The sequence below is a fragment of the Capra hircus genome, chromosome 3 (assembly GCF_001704415.2).
Source record: "Capra hircus breed San Clemente chromosome 3, ASM170441v1, whole genome shotgun sequence".
NCBI lineage: Eukaryota > Metazoa > Chordata > Mammalia > Artiodactyla > Bovidae > Capra > Capra hircus.
Genome location: NC_030810.1, coordinates 40,086,956 through 40,101,586, shown reverse-complemented (window position 1 = coordinate 40,101,586; position 14,631 = coordinate 40,086,956). Strand labels below are relative to the sequence as shown.

At 39.2% G+C, this 14,631-nt stretch overlaps 1 protein-coding gene across 1 annotated transcript in view; it reads right to left on the bottom strand.

Annotated features, from left to right (window-relative positions):
• Positions 1-14,631, bottom strand: part of CACHD1 (cache domain containing 1) — a 235,687-nt gene that overhangs the window by 38,003 nt on the left and 183,053 nt on the right. Inside the window, exons 9-12 of the mRNA XM_005678311.3 lie at positions 12,404-12,637; positions 5,651-5,800; positions 4,897-5,020; positions 3,982-4,099 (exon numbers count right to left, since the gene is read on the bottom strand). Coding sequence (XP_005678368.2) covers positions 3,982-4,099; positions 4,897-5,020; positions 5,651-5,800; positions 12,404-12,637 — 626 coding nt within the window. The remainder of the gene's footprint in view (positions 1-3,981; positions 4,100-4,896; positions 5,021-5,650; positions 5,801-12,403; positions 12,638-14,631) is intronic.

Below are 14,631 nucleotides of genomic sequence, written 5' to 3'. Positions count from 1 at the left end.
GACGGCAGCCCACCAGGCTCCTCCAACCCTGGGATTCTCCAGGCAAGAACACTGGAGTGGGTTGCCATTTCCTTCTCCAGTGCATGAAAGTGGAAAGTGAAAAGTGAAATTGCTCAGTCGTGTCCAAATCTTCACGACCCCATGGACTGCAGCCCACCAGGCTCCTCTGTTCATGGGTTTTTCCAGGCAGGAGTACTGGAGTGGGTTGCTATTGCCTTCTCCGAAGGAAGTTCTATAGGAGAATTCTTATTCTCTTATAGGAATTCTATAAGAGAAAAAAAGTCAATTCTGTAAGATAAAAATTCTTTCTCTTCAAGGGTCAATTATATAAGAGAGAGAGAAAAAAAAGAACTACCCTGAGCATCTAAAAGCAACACTTCACAATCTCTAGCTGGAAAGGAAAACAGATTTCAAAATAGGTCTCCTTGCTATTGTGTTCTTAGCTGAAAAAGTAGTTGCTTGCATTAAGGAATTATGTATAACATATCTAGAAGAGGCCTCCATGAGTGGGGAGGGTTTTTTTTTTCACTGATTATCCATGGGATTCATGTTTTGAAGTGAACCATGCCTGTACAACACTGGAATGTTGCAATCCCTTCTGATATTGGTCAGTATTTTCTTCTGCCACAGCATGCAGCCTCGTCAATGCTCACAGACAGACTTGTGTTGCATAGTGACAAAGTAGTAATCTCTTAATGCTAATGTAATCTCTCGTTACATTTAAATTAACTCTGTGAAATAATCCATCAATATCTGCTATATCTATGGATGCCAAGAAGTTTAACCAATTATTATCAACATCAACTAAATATATTTAAATTATATTCAGTAGAAGAATCCATTTCATTCCAGAGGACAAGAGTACTTACTCCCCTCCTTTTGCTGATGTAACTAGAGAGAGCTTAAAAATTCTTGTTCTTCTTCCTGGGTAATCAGACAAGCCTTTTAACTTCAATCTTATTATTTATTACCACTTTAAATGTTCACTTAACAGTGATGTTCTTGACAACTGATGTTGGAGAAGACTCTTCAGAATCCCTTGGACAGCAAGGAGATCAAACCAGTCAATTCTAAAGGAAATCAACACTGAATATTCGCTGGAAGGACTGATGCTGAAGCTGAAGCTCTGATACTTTGGCTACCTGATGTGAAGAACTGACTCATTGGAAAAGATCCTGATGCTGGGAAAGATTGAAGACAGGAGGAGAAGGGGATGACAGAGGATGAGATGGTTGGATGGCATCACTGACTTGATGGACATGAGTTTGAGCAAGCTGTGGGAGTTGGTGATGGACTGGGAAGCCTGGCGTGCTGCAGTCCATGGGGTCATAAAGAGTTGGACACAACTGAGTGACTGAACTGAACTGACAATTTCAGAACTCTGAGAAAGTTAACACTTCTACCTGAAGTGATTACATGATTATATTCATTTGGCTAAGTGGAGTGGCCAAAATGTGTCAATACCATGAAAGAAAGACAGTCTTTATAAAGATTATACTTCCCCAAATGTTACTACTAGGTTTATTTACTATACAAACAAGGTCTTAAAATGCCTCTATTTCCTTCTCTTTTAATACCTACAAATATTAATAGAGATTTTTTTTTTTAACCAGGATGTACTTGAGTTGCTTTCAATTAGGATATAGTGTAAGATAAGCAATCTCCAATTTTAAATATAAAAGTATTTTTCAATTCAAGATTCTGATGTCTGGCTCACTCTTTCTGATGTGAAAAATTAAGCAATTAGTCCTTATTTAAAAATTGTATGTTTATAAAGGGCAGATGGTAAATCATTCTAAAAAGAAAAAAATTCCTGAAAATGAGCTGTCTCAGAGAGTTTTGAAACAGACATTGACTTTTTTCAGATCTGTATTACCAGCAAAATATCAGTAGAATTAGGCTGATAAACATAAGCTTCTCAAATGGTCTTATTATTTTGTTTAGTTTCATTTCCATTTTAGAAATTGCTGTTGCCTTATGATTCTATAAAAAGCAAATAAGAAGATCATGAGAGAGTCATGTCTAGAGGCGTGTTGGCTTCTCCTGATTCCTATCATTCCTATGTAGACACTGCACGGAGGTGTTGAACTGTGAATCCACTGCTAAGCTGGAAGCTCTGTGAGGGCAGAAAGTATCATTCTTCTTTGTCCTTCTTTGACTGTTCACAGTCAATCTTCAATAGCAGTACTTAAAAGGATGAATAAACAGATCCATTTAGGGTCGACAACACATATGAAAAACATCAGAGGGCTTCCCTGGTGGCTCAGAGGTCAAAGCATCTGCCTGAAATGCGGGAGACCTGGGTTCGTTCCCTGGATTGGGAAGATCCCCTGGAGAAGAAAATGGCAACCCACTCCAGCATTCTTGCCTGGAGAACCCCATGGATGGAGGAGCCTGGTGGGCTATAGTCCATGGGGTCACAGAGTCGGACACGACTGAGCGACTTAAAAAAAGAAATAAATAAATAAAATAAAAACATCAGAAATGGCCTTCTAAAAGAATCTCGAGTATGACTGTATTTTAAGTTTAGTGATTACTACTGAATGATAGAAAAAAAAGGATCAAAGTCTACTCTTCTTTTGGTCAATTAGAGTATTTAGGGCCCCATAATAGCACTGTTATGCTATGCTTGGGAGAGGGAGTAAAGGACAAAAACATCAAGTAAGACGGGTGGTGTGTGTCAGATTCTATCTCTCTATGATTCTTTGAGGCTCAGTGTTCTTTTTTAAAAAATATTTATTTAAAATAGGATATAGTGTAAGATAAGCAATCTCCAATTTTAAATATAAAAGTATTTTTCAATTCAAAATTCTGGTGTCTGGCTCACTCTTTCTGATGTGAAAAATTAACCCTGCAGCATGCAGGATCTTCCGTGTGGCAAGTGGGCTTCTTTCCAGTTAAGGCATATGGGGCTTAGCAGCCTCTAGGCATATGGGAACTTAGTTTCCCAACCATGAATCGAACCTGTGTTCCCTGCATTGCAAGGTGGATTCCTAACCACTATACCACAAGGGAAGTCCCCTGAAGCTGAAGAGTCTGAATGAGGCTAGTGAAAGAAACCTACAGTGGGTAGCACAGGCGTGGCTAGCAATCTGCTTGTGGACATGGGGGCAGTACACATTCTAATCTAAATCTTTCTCTTCCTTGGCATCAGTGGAGGACATTCACGCTTTTGTATCTCCTTTTCAATGCCCAGCTTCCACAATCTAAGCTGAAAATGATAAAAAACAAACTGTTGCTGTTGTTCAGTTGCTCAGTTGTGTCTGACTCTTTGCGACCCCATGGACTGTAGCACACCAGGGTTCCCTGTCCTTCACTATCTCCTAGAGTTTGTTCAAACTCATGTCCATTGAGTCAGTGATGCTACCTAGCTATCTCATCCTCTGCTGCTATCTTCTCTTTTTGCCTTCAATCTTTCCCAGCATCAGGGTCTTTTCCAATGAGTTGACTCTTTGCATCAGGTGGCCAAAGTATTGGAGCTTCGGCATCAGTCCTTCCAATGAGTATTCAGGGTTGATTTCCTTTAGGATAGACTGGCTTGATCTCCTTGCTCCAACTGGATACAATCTAACTGTGTATTCATGTGACTCAGAAGAAATTTGGTCAATCTGTATAATGTAGTACAGAGCCATTAAATGTGTTTTCACACATAGAGATACATGCCTGTGTGTGAACAGTAGTTTCCTGAAATTGATCAAAGTGGTTACTTCTGGGAAATGGGAGGTCAAACTCAGGAAGGGAAAGGGCAGAGTTCACCATCTATTTTTTTAAAATATGGTTTGATTTATTCATCATGAGTAATTAATGGTTTTGTAAACGAAAAAGGAAAAAAAATAACATTTCTATGGAATCTCTTCTTTTTCCAATCACTTTAAAACAGATTAGTAACATTACCAGACTGAAGTTCCCTAGAATTTCTGCATGAGGAGGAATGTTGCATTCTGCACCTCCTTGAAGCAAAGGAGGCTTCCTCGCACTCACCATCTTCCAGGCATAGCTAACATTGTAGGCCTCCTTTCCAGTTTCCCTCAGCTTGTTTATGTGCCAGGACAGAGATGAGTTCACAGGGACTGCGATAATCTGGCTGCCCAGAGGGAGGCTGCATTGGCAAACAGAATGAAATACTTCAGGCAAAAGATAAAATGAAGCACTTAATTAAAGGCAGGGAAGATGCTGTGAGTCATTGACCACCTCCTGATTTTGAAAAGCAATGAAGCTCATCACTTTTGAAAGAGATAATATGAGATTTTCAATTTTGTAAAAGCATTATGTCAGCTCCGTACTGAAAACATTCCTTCCTCTCTACCCCTGCTCCCTGATTCTAATTCTTTCCAGAGACTAACTTGTCTCAAATCAGTCAGTCATTAATTTACAACCAATGAGCACAAAGACCCGTTTCTCTGTAGGTTACCATCTGCCAAAATAATGTATCATGGTTGGAAAAAATCCAATCTGTTCCTTATTTCAAGAGAAAATGTTGTATATGATTGTGCTGTCAACTTGGAATGGACAGTGCTTTGCCAAGCTATTTTTTGGCATGCTTTAGAGCGGGTCCTCAACTTAACCTCTTATTTTGCCAACAATTTCCAACTTGGTATAACTGGAGTATCTTTAAAAATGAGATGAGATATATCTGATTTTGCAACTAAAGGCAATGTGAACATAAGAATTTGATTTATTAGACATTCACCCCAAATAATAGTTCTAAGAGATCTTACCTACTTTACAAAGTAAACAAAATTTTGGCTACTATCCTTATATCAAAAACCATACTCTTGATAACATTAAAATAATTTACATACTTGCTTTATTTATTATAAACACTCATATTTGACCTCAATAGATCCTATTCTCAGAGGAAAAAACGAGATATTATGACCCTCACCTTTTCCTTACCTTAGGATATTTTGCCGAACCAGCTCAAATTTGGGGATATTTTCATAATGAATGATGTCAGTGTGAAGGGGGGGTTCTGAGAGTAAATATGGCCTGGTAAGAGATGGATGCATAAGGGTATACCCTGAAACAAGAAAAAAAATAACACACACACTATGGGAAACATGTTGTAGGAAGAAGTGATTCTAATAAACGTGCTCATCATAGATTTGAAACGTGGGATATTCTGAAAGGGCTGTTCAACACTCAGCTTCTCAGTCTGTAACTCAGGAGTCCAATAAAACCTGAACTTGTTTTACGTTTTCTTGCATAAAACTTTGGAAGTGTAGCAAGATGTCTTAAATTATTGAACATCTCCCTAATCAAGAATATTTGGGAGGTACTGACCATTTGGTTTTCATTTTATAAAATCTATCACATAAACCTTAATGTCAGTAAATATTAAGAAAACAAAATAGACCAAAAAAAGATCCAAAGGATCAACTTCTATGTTTCATTCAATCCTCAAGTTTAATTTCCTGACGGTCATACGTAGCTATTACCTACCCCTCAACACAAGATAGAAACAAACGCACAATCTTCAGATTCATTCTGCCATCATCGTGGTGTTCTATGACAAATACGTAGTCCTAGTCACACTTTTTCTACAAATATCATCATTTTCCTACTTTGTGAGTATCAGAATCTCTGCAGATGACTTTTCTTCTGGATGTTAAAGAAACCGTTCTTTCCTATGTAAGTTTTAGTAGATTACCTTTGTCATCTATGAGGAAAGTATAGGAAGCCAAGGAGTCTTGGTAATACGTCACGTCTTCAAGGATGTAAGCCAGGTTCACGTCCACACCTACAATTCCCAGAAGGAGGTTTCCAAAATAACAGGGTTTACTTACAGTCATTATCAAACCTATGGGTTAAAAACAAAATAAAAAATCCAAATATGTCAGAGAAGGCACTGAAGAAAGGCTGGTGCTGTGCTCTAGGCACTGCAAAGGCTGCAAATAGCATCTTAGTTTGCTCTGAAGAAGTTTCTTGTGTGCCACAGTAGCCAAGCACTGCCTTTGCTGACAGCATAAAGTAGTTGTAAGTGAGGGAAATAGACTCTTTAGGAATTCAGACATCTTCATTAACTTAAATGGAGGTAATCTGTACCTTTTCCACTATTTTTTCACCTAAAAGGATATGACGCTCCAGATCCATACAAAACATCAGCAACGTACATATCATTCCACTTCCGAAGTGGGGATGATTCAACTGATTTTGCAAGACCACTGGACAAAGAATCTAACATTCTGGGCTCTAGCCCAACTGTGCCCTTTATGTATCATACGTATGATACTGGACATAACTTTGAGCCTTGATCTTCATGTCCATTTAAAGGACACAGCACTAATTACCTTACCAATTTCTGTGCTGTGCTGGGCTCAGTCACTCAGTCATGTCTGACTCTTTGGTGACCCCATGAACTGTAGCCTGCCAGGCTCCTCTGTCCATGGAAGCTTCTGGGCAAGAATACTGGAGTGGATTGCCATTTCCTTCTCCAGGGGACCTTCCCAACCCAGGGATTGAACCCGCCTCCCATGTCTCCTGCACTGCAGGTGGATTCTTTACTGCTGAGCCACCAAGCAAGCTCACCTTACTCATTTCTAGGGGATGTTAAATGAAAGAGATTATAGATAAAGGAAAGCTTATTAGGTATTCTATTTTATTAATGAATCCTATAAAAAAACCCAGAAAGATAATGAGAAAAATAAAACATAGAAAGGTACAGAATCTTATGATCTGGCCACTTAGAACTCTGAGCAGTTAGAGGAGACATTAAAGTTCTAAGGGAATGTATTTCTAGTCCCTTGGGCCAAAAGCTTGCAAACATTTACATAAATGGTCAGATAGTAGATATTTTAGGCTTTGTGAGCTATTTAACCTCTGGTGCATATTTTTTCTTTTTTTTCTAACAAATCTTTAAAAACATAAAAACCATTCTTAGCTCACAGGGCATACAGTAGGATAAATAGGGAAAGAGAAAAGCCAAGCGGAGGAAGACCTACAGGAGTAGAAGGCATGAACAGTGGTCAATGCATTGCCCGGAGCAGCAGAACAACTGGGCTCTCTTCTCATTTTTGCTACTGAGTTGGCTAAGACGTGCCACCTCTCTGAATGTGTCTCCTTGTGCGTTATATGGGGAGCTGAGACAAAGTGATCTCTAGGACCCTGACAATTCTACAATCCCATGGTTCTAATGAGGTTGCAAAGAGTTGGACACAACTTAGTGAGTGAACAACAACACATGGTTCTAAATAAAATTTAGAACCAAAAGATGGTTCTCTCCATCTTGCTCTTATGTCTTAGCATACTTTATTTGCCACAATGGGATAAAGAGTCTTCTGTCCAAATTGATAACTGAAAAGTAAGACTGTCTTTCTTGATGACATGTTCATGCCTACGAGCATGGCAGAAAGCCATTCTTTCATCAACACTTAGGAAAGGGATTTAAATCACCTTGAAGACTTCTACAGAGAGAACAGTGTCTGATGTCCACTCAAAATATTATTGAGTTGTGATTGCAAAGGCCAATTAAAGGTACCACTTGGAAGGAAGAAGTGGATACAACACTTCTGTAAGACAAGTAAGTTTTGGGTATATAATGTGCAGAGCATAGGGACTATAGTTATAGCTACTAGAGTTGCACATTTGAAAGTTGCTTTGGGTAGATCTTAAAAGTTCTTAACACAAGAAGCAAATTATAACTACATGAAGTGGTTGGTATACAGTAAACTTATTGCAGTATTTTGCAATAGATACAAATATCAAATCATCATTTTGTACACCTAAAACTAATGCTCTGTTGTACGTTAATTATACCTCAGTAAGACAAGAAAAAAGAAAACCTGTGCAATGGGTATTTATTATAAATTCAAAAGCATTCTTTAAGTAGTCAATTTTCAGAATGCTATCTATTGGTTTTAAAACATTTTAAAATAATAGTTATCTAAGAAGCTTTTAAAAATACATTTTGAAAAAAAAAAATACATTTTGGAGATTTTTGCTCAGGTATCCCTATAAGTGATGGGAGCATCACTATGAGGGCCAGGAGACTGAGGTCACAGTCTGCATGCCACATTCCCCTGGGCTTTAGTCTAATAAGAGAGTCTTTTTCACAGAGCAGTAAAGTGCAACAGAAATATTCGGGGACCACATGCTCACTTCAAATTTCTGTTCTCCTCTGGACATACTGACAGCAAGCTTGATAAAAGAAAGGCAGTCTTACTTTTTAATTATCAGTTTGGACAGAAGACTCTTCATCCCATTGTGGCAAATAAAGTATGCTGAGCTTCCCTACTTTAAAGTACATAGACTTGCATTTTAAAAGAAATATGTCTAGTAACTGATACTTGAACCTGTGGAGATTTTGAATTAGAGCCATCTAAACATGAGTTTCTTTAGACTGAGGGTCCCCTTGTCATGGAGTTAGAGAGGTGTCACCCAGTAATTCCAGGGAGTGAAAGTACAAATGTGAATATGTTACACTCTAGTAGGGTAATGCAGCAGATCAGTAGATAGTGATTGAAACCCACTGCATGGGAGTCGTAAAACAGGCCGAAGGACAAAACTTTGGAAAGCATCAGCTTTGCATATAATTTAATTTAAAGCACAAATGGTAGCTTCTGGATGGAAAATTTTGGGAAGTGTCCCACTCTACCTGATACCACTAGTGGTAACGGAACTTGACTACACAATCCGCTCTGCTTGATCAGGACTCAGTCTGGACACCTATCTCAATTCCTTTCACATAGAATTGTCATGTTCCATTGATCTATTTTTCTCTTATCTGATTAAAATACTTCTTGAGGGTGAGGTATGTGTCTTGTCCATCCCTGCCTGACAAAATGCCTGACTGGCACTCAGCCACACTGGTAAAATGCAGAAGTTGCCACTCACATTTAAGACCTGACATCTCCCTATAAAAGGAACTAACCTTATGTAAAGGCATGAGTTTCTATTCTATACACGTCTGTTGGCCCGGCCAGAACTAGGAAGGAAACAGAAATTGAGGTATGGCAGTAGCTACCATGCTTCTTCCCGATAGAAAGAACATATCTACTGAACTTCTATAAATCATAGCCTGTATAACATTTATTACTTTTTATATGAGTTTTCCCTGAATATTGTGAAAATTCCTAGTAAATGGAACTTAAAAACAAGATCTCATATGGTGATGCTGTTTGCCTAGTAATTAGCTGGCTCTTAAGCTTCCTTATCAAGAGAAGATGAGAGGGAAGGATGTAGGGGAAAAGGATAAGCAAGAAATTGAGGAGGAAAAGAAAAAATTATGTTTTTACTGAGCACATAGTGTTGGCCTGGCTTTCCTCTAGATGCTTTAAATATACTAGTGCATTTAATCTTCACAATTACTTTGATGGAAATGTTATTTTTCCTGCTTTAAAGACTAAAAACTTAATCATATGAAGATTACCTGACACTTTACCTGACATTGTATTATGGGTAACTTGTGAAATCAGGATATCAATGACAATAATAGTAGTAATAAAAAAACAAAATAATAAATCTAGACCACTTAATTATTACTGAAAGGTATTTTGGACACTAATAGATAAGAGATAAGAAAGCCTTCTTCAGCAATCAATGTAAAGAAATAGAGGAAAACAACAGAATGGGAAACAATAGAGATCTCTTCAAGAAAATTAGAGACACCAAGGGAACATCTCATGCAAAGATGGGCTCGATAAAGGACAGAAATGGTATGGACCTAACAGAAGCAGAAGATATTAAGAAGAGGTGGCAGGAATACACAGGAGAACTGTACAAAAAAGATCTCCATGACCTGGATAATCACGATGGTGTGATCACTCATCTAGAGCCAGACATCCTGGAATGTGAAGTCAAGTGGGCCTTAGAAAGCATCACTACGAACAAAGCTAGTGGAGGTGATGGGATTCCCATTGAGCTGTTTCAAATACTGAAAGATGATGCTGTGAATGTGCTGCACTCAATATGCCAGCAAATTTGGAAAACTCAGCAGTGGCCACAGGACTGCAAAAGGTCCGTTTTCATTCCAATCCCAAAGAAAGGCAATGGCAAAGAATACTCAAATTACCGCACAATTGCACTCGTCTCACACACTAGTAAAGTAATGCTCAAAATTCTCCAAGCCAGGCTTCAGCAATACGTGAACCATGAACTTCCAGATGTTCAAGCTGGTTTTAGAAAAGGCAGAGGAACCAGAGATCAAATTGCCAACATCCACTGGATCATGGAAAAAGCAAGAGAGTTCCAGAAAAACATCTATTTCTGCTTTATTGACTATGCCAAAGCCTTTGACTGTGTGGATCACAATAAACTGTGGAAAATTCTGAAAGAGATGGGAATGCCAGACCACCTGACCTGCCTCTCGTGAAATCTGTAAGCAACAGTTAGAACTGGACATGGAACAACAGATTGGTTCCAAATAGGAAAAGGAGTACATCAAGGCTATATATTGTCACCCTGCTTATTTAACTTATATGCAGAGTACATCATGAGAAACGCTGGACTGGAAGAAACACAAGCTGGAATCAAGATTGCTGTGAGAAATATCAATAACCTCAGATATGCAGATGACACCACCCTTATGGCAGAAAGTGAAGAGGAACTAAAAAGCCTCTTGATGAAAGTGAAAGAGAGTGAAAAAGTTGGCTTAAAGCTCAACATTCAGAAAACGAATATCATGGCATCTGGTCCCATCACTTCATGGGAAATAGATGGGGAAACAGTGGAAACAGTGTCAGACTTTATTTTGGGGGGCTCCAAAATCACTGCAGATGGTGACTGCAGCCATGAAATTAAAAGACGCTTACTCCTTGGAAGAAAAGTTATGACCAATCTAGATAGCATATTCAAAAGCAGAGACATTACTTTGCCAACAAAGGTCCATCTAGTCAAGGCTATGGTTTTTCCTGTAGTCATGTATGGATGTGAGAGTTGGACTGTGAAGAAGGCTGAGCACTGAAGAATTGATGCTTTTGAACTGTGGTGTTGGAGAAGACTCTTGAGAGTCCCTTGGACTGCAAAGAGATCCAACCAGTCCATTCTAAAGGAGATCAGCCATGGGATTTCTTTGGAAGGAATGATGCTAAAGCTAAAACTCCAGTACTTTGGCCACCTCATGCAAAGAGTTGACTCATTGGAAAAGACTCTGATGCTGGGAGGGATTGGGGGCAGGAGAAGAAGGGGACGACAGAAGATGAGAGGGCTGGATGGCATCACTGACTTGGTGGACGTGAATCTGAGTGAACTCCAGGAGCTGATGATGGACATGGAAGCCTGGTGTGCTGCGATTCATGGGGTCACAAAGAGTCGGACACGACCGAGTGACTGAACTGAAATGAACTGAAACTGTGGTTTTTGCGGTGGTCATGTATGGATATGAAAATTGGACTATAAAGAAAGCTGACCACTGAAGAATTGATGCTTTTGAACTGTGGTGTTGGAGAAGACTCTTGAGTCCCTTGGACTGCAAGGAGAGCCAACCAGTCCATCCTAAAGGAGATCAGTCCTGGGTGTTCATTGGAGGGACTGATGTTGAAGCTGAAACTCCAATACTTTGGCCACCTCATGCAAAGAGCTGACTCATTGGAAAAGACCCTGATGCTGGGAAAGATTGAGGGCAGGAGGTGAAGGGGACGACAGAAGATGAGATGGCTGGATGGCATCACCGACTCGATGGACATGGGTTTGGGTAGACTCCGGGAGTTGGTGATGGACAGGGAGGCCTGGCGTGCTGTGGTTCATGGGCGACTGAGCGACTGAACTGAACTGAAATCTTACAAACTTAATAACCCAAAGATTTACTACATGAAACATGTCATGTTTTTGCAGATAACCAAATGTGAGGTAACAAGATTAAATACATTACCAAAAATAACAAGTGATAGAGTAGGATTTGAAATCCTCTCCGTATCAAGCCTGTATCTATTTGACTACACTGTGTTGCCTTGCCTTTGATGCTGAATCCCGAGCACTTCTGCCTTAATTACCACTTGCTATGCAAAGTTACTCTTTAGTACCAAATTCACTTTTAGATTGAGAGGAATCCTCACAAAGCTTCTAGATGTACCCATTATGGTTTTTTTTTAATTGTTTATTTTTAATTGGAGGATAATTGCTTTACAATGTTGTATTGGTTTCTGCCACACATCAACATGAATCAGCCGTAAGTATACATAAGTTCCCTTCCTCTTGTACCTCCCCCTCCCACCTCCCATCCCAAGACCCATTATGTCGACTGAGGCTAGAGCAATGAGGAAGAAATAAGGCTGCAGATTTCTGCTCTAGAACATACTACTCACTGGGCAGGTGGCGGGGAGGTTACACAATCCTTTGACCAGAGAAAGGGATGCCCACTCCCCCTAATGCTCACATGGCAAATACTGAACAACATTTAAAAGTTACTGTTTGACTCATGTCCACTTCTTTTTGCTTTCCTTCAGTAGGAAGTTTTCTCCAAACTCACCATCTCCCATCTCATCAGAGAAGGGGAGGCTAAAGACAGCTTCATCAATCATCCGGTTGGGAAGGTTGGTATAGAACCTGCCAACTGTGGTCTCCAGGTTACTCAGCTGGTTCAGCACCATCATGCTGCCCTTAATCACAGGCAAGGCTATCCGGTCCAGCACGCCATACTTCCCTGAGTTCTGTTCAGCCAGATCTCTTAGAAAAGCCAGTTCTTTCAAGCCAGTCACCCCATCTGAAATAGAAAGCCAAGGGAAGACAATGTAAAACTAACTGGTGTATATCCATAGGATAGCCTTGTCATTAAGATCTAATAAGGGTCTCAATGAGGTCTTGCAGTGCCAAAGGGATCTTTGCAGAGACAATCTGGACTCAGGACACAGATACCAGTTCCTGCAGAGGAACAAAGCTGAAGGTATGATCTTTCCTCAAATAGTAACGAGGCCAAAGGAATTCTTCAAAAGGCAATGATGAAAAACACATGACTAAACAGAGGAGCCCCATTCAGCAAGGATTTCTTCCTTGAAAGTTTAATTATAAAATGTAAATTAGTTTTCTGCATTTAATATTTGAAAGCAAAAGTAATATTAACAAGTCTGCATTTAATTTAAATTAGTAGATGAAGTTGTAAGAGTTTTAAAGGATTGAGGTTTGCCATTTCATTTCTTACCTCTTTGCCTGTTAACCACTTGCCAAAGTCTCATGCAACTAAATGAAAGAATTATGGATTGTATTTAGTGATGTCTCCAAACCCCATTTCTTGAAACTCAGTTTAATTACAAATGTTTTCATGCTTTATATTGTAGGGATAATACTGGATTTGATTTATTTAATATATATTTTTTATGTTTGGAGAGTTTTAAAATCTTTGTAAAAGATTCAGGCATACTGGGATGTATTGTTCTACAACATCTGTAATCCATAGCACAAAAATAAATTTAATAAACCTTTTTTAAAGTTTTGGTTTGCTATTGTTGGAACACAGTCAAAAGGATTAGTAACTGATCCCATATGGGTACCATTGTAAACAAATTCAAGTTATTTCAGTCACTACTGAAATTCTACCAATGAGTTTTAAAAAGACTCATGTTCTTGAACTGTTTAGTCATTAAAAAATCTGAGTTCATGGTTCACCTACCTTCAGTGACTCTCATTTTTAAATAGGAAATATATATACTTCAAGCTTTGGAAGTCCATTTCTAAAGTCATGGCAGGATCTAATAGATATAATTTATTTCTTAGCACACTGTATATAAATAATTTAGATTTTGCTCCACTCAGACAATGCTAAAGGAGAATCAGAATCAGATTATCGTTGCCTTTGCTTGACACATAATTGAAATGGAAGGTGAGTGGTATCCTTCAGAGTAAAAGACAACACATAAGATGTGATTGATCCCTGATCTTATACCCTTGAGAAGCTTACAGGGGTGAGTGATAAAAGGAGACAATTTGAGGCAATAAAAACATTTCCTTTCTTTGTCATGTACTGCATGGCTCTTTCAAAATGTACAAGAAAATTAACAAACAGGAATATCTGCTAGACAAAGAGCATAGCACAAGATACCAAGAGTTGGGTTATTTTATGTCACTCCATTATGAAGCATTATGCAGGGGTGGCAGCAGAGTAAGTAGGGTGGCAGAATGGATTATTCTATCAACAATGTGGTCGTGCTGGAAACTACGTTTCCCAGAATCCCCTTTCTTCTATGCTTCCAGGTTAAACGTGGCCAAAAGTGAAGTGCTGTAACTTGAGAGGTGAAGTGAGAGATGTTAAGAGACAGACACAGAGGGACCTGAAAGTTCCAGTTCATTCCACTCTTCTGATTTGTGCTCAGTTCCCTTTCCCCACTGCTGGCTTACTCACCAAGGGAAGCCCAACCAAGGGCAGGCTCACTCCAGAGGCTTCACTGAGAATTCAGAGAGAGCAGCCACAAAGGGACAACAACTTCTCAGACTTCGACACCAGACTTCCTACACAGCCTGCAGTGGTCCTAGTCTCCAGATATCCTTGCAAGCTTCAACTTGTTCACCCAGATCAGAGCTGGTTAATAACCTTTGAGCTGTCAGTTCCTCGTTGCATCTTCACTCTTGCAGTTTCCCCCCATAATTGCGTACCTTCTTACTCTCTTATTTTAAATGGAGGTATTGTGTTGGTTTCAGGTATACAGCAAAGTGATTCAGTTATATACATATATATTTTTTCAGATTACTTTTCAATATAGGTTA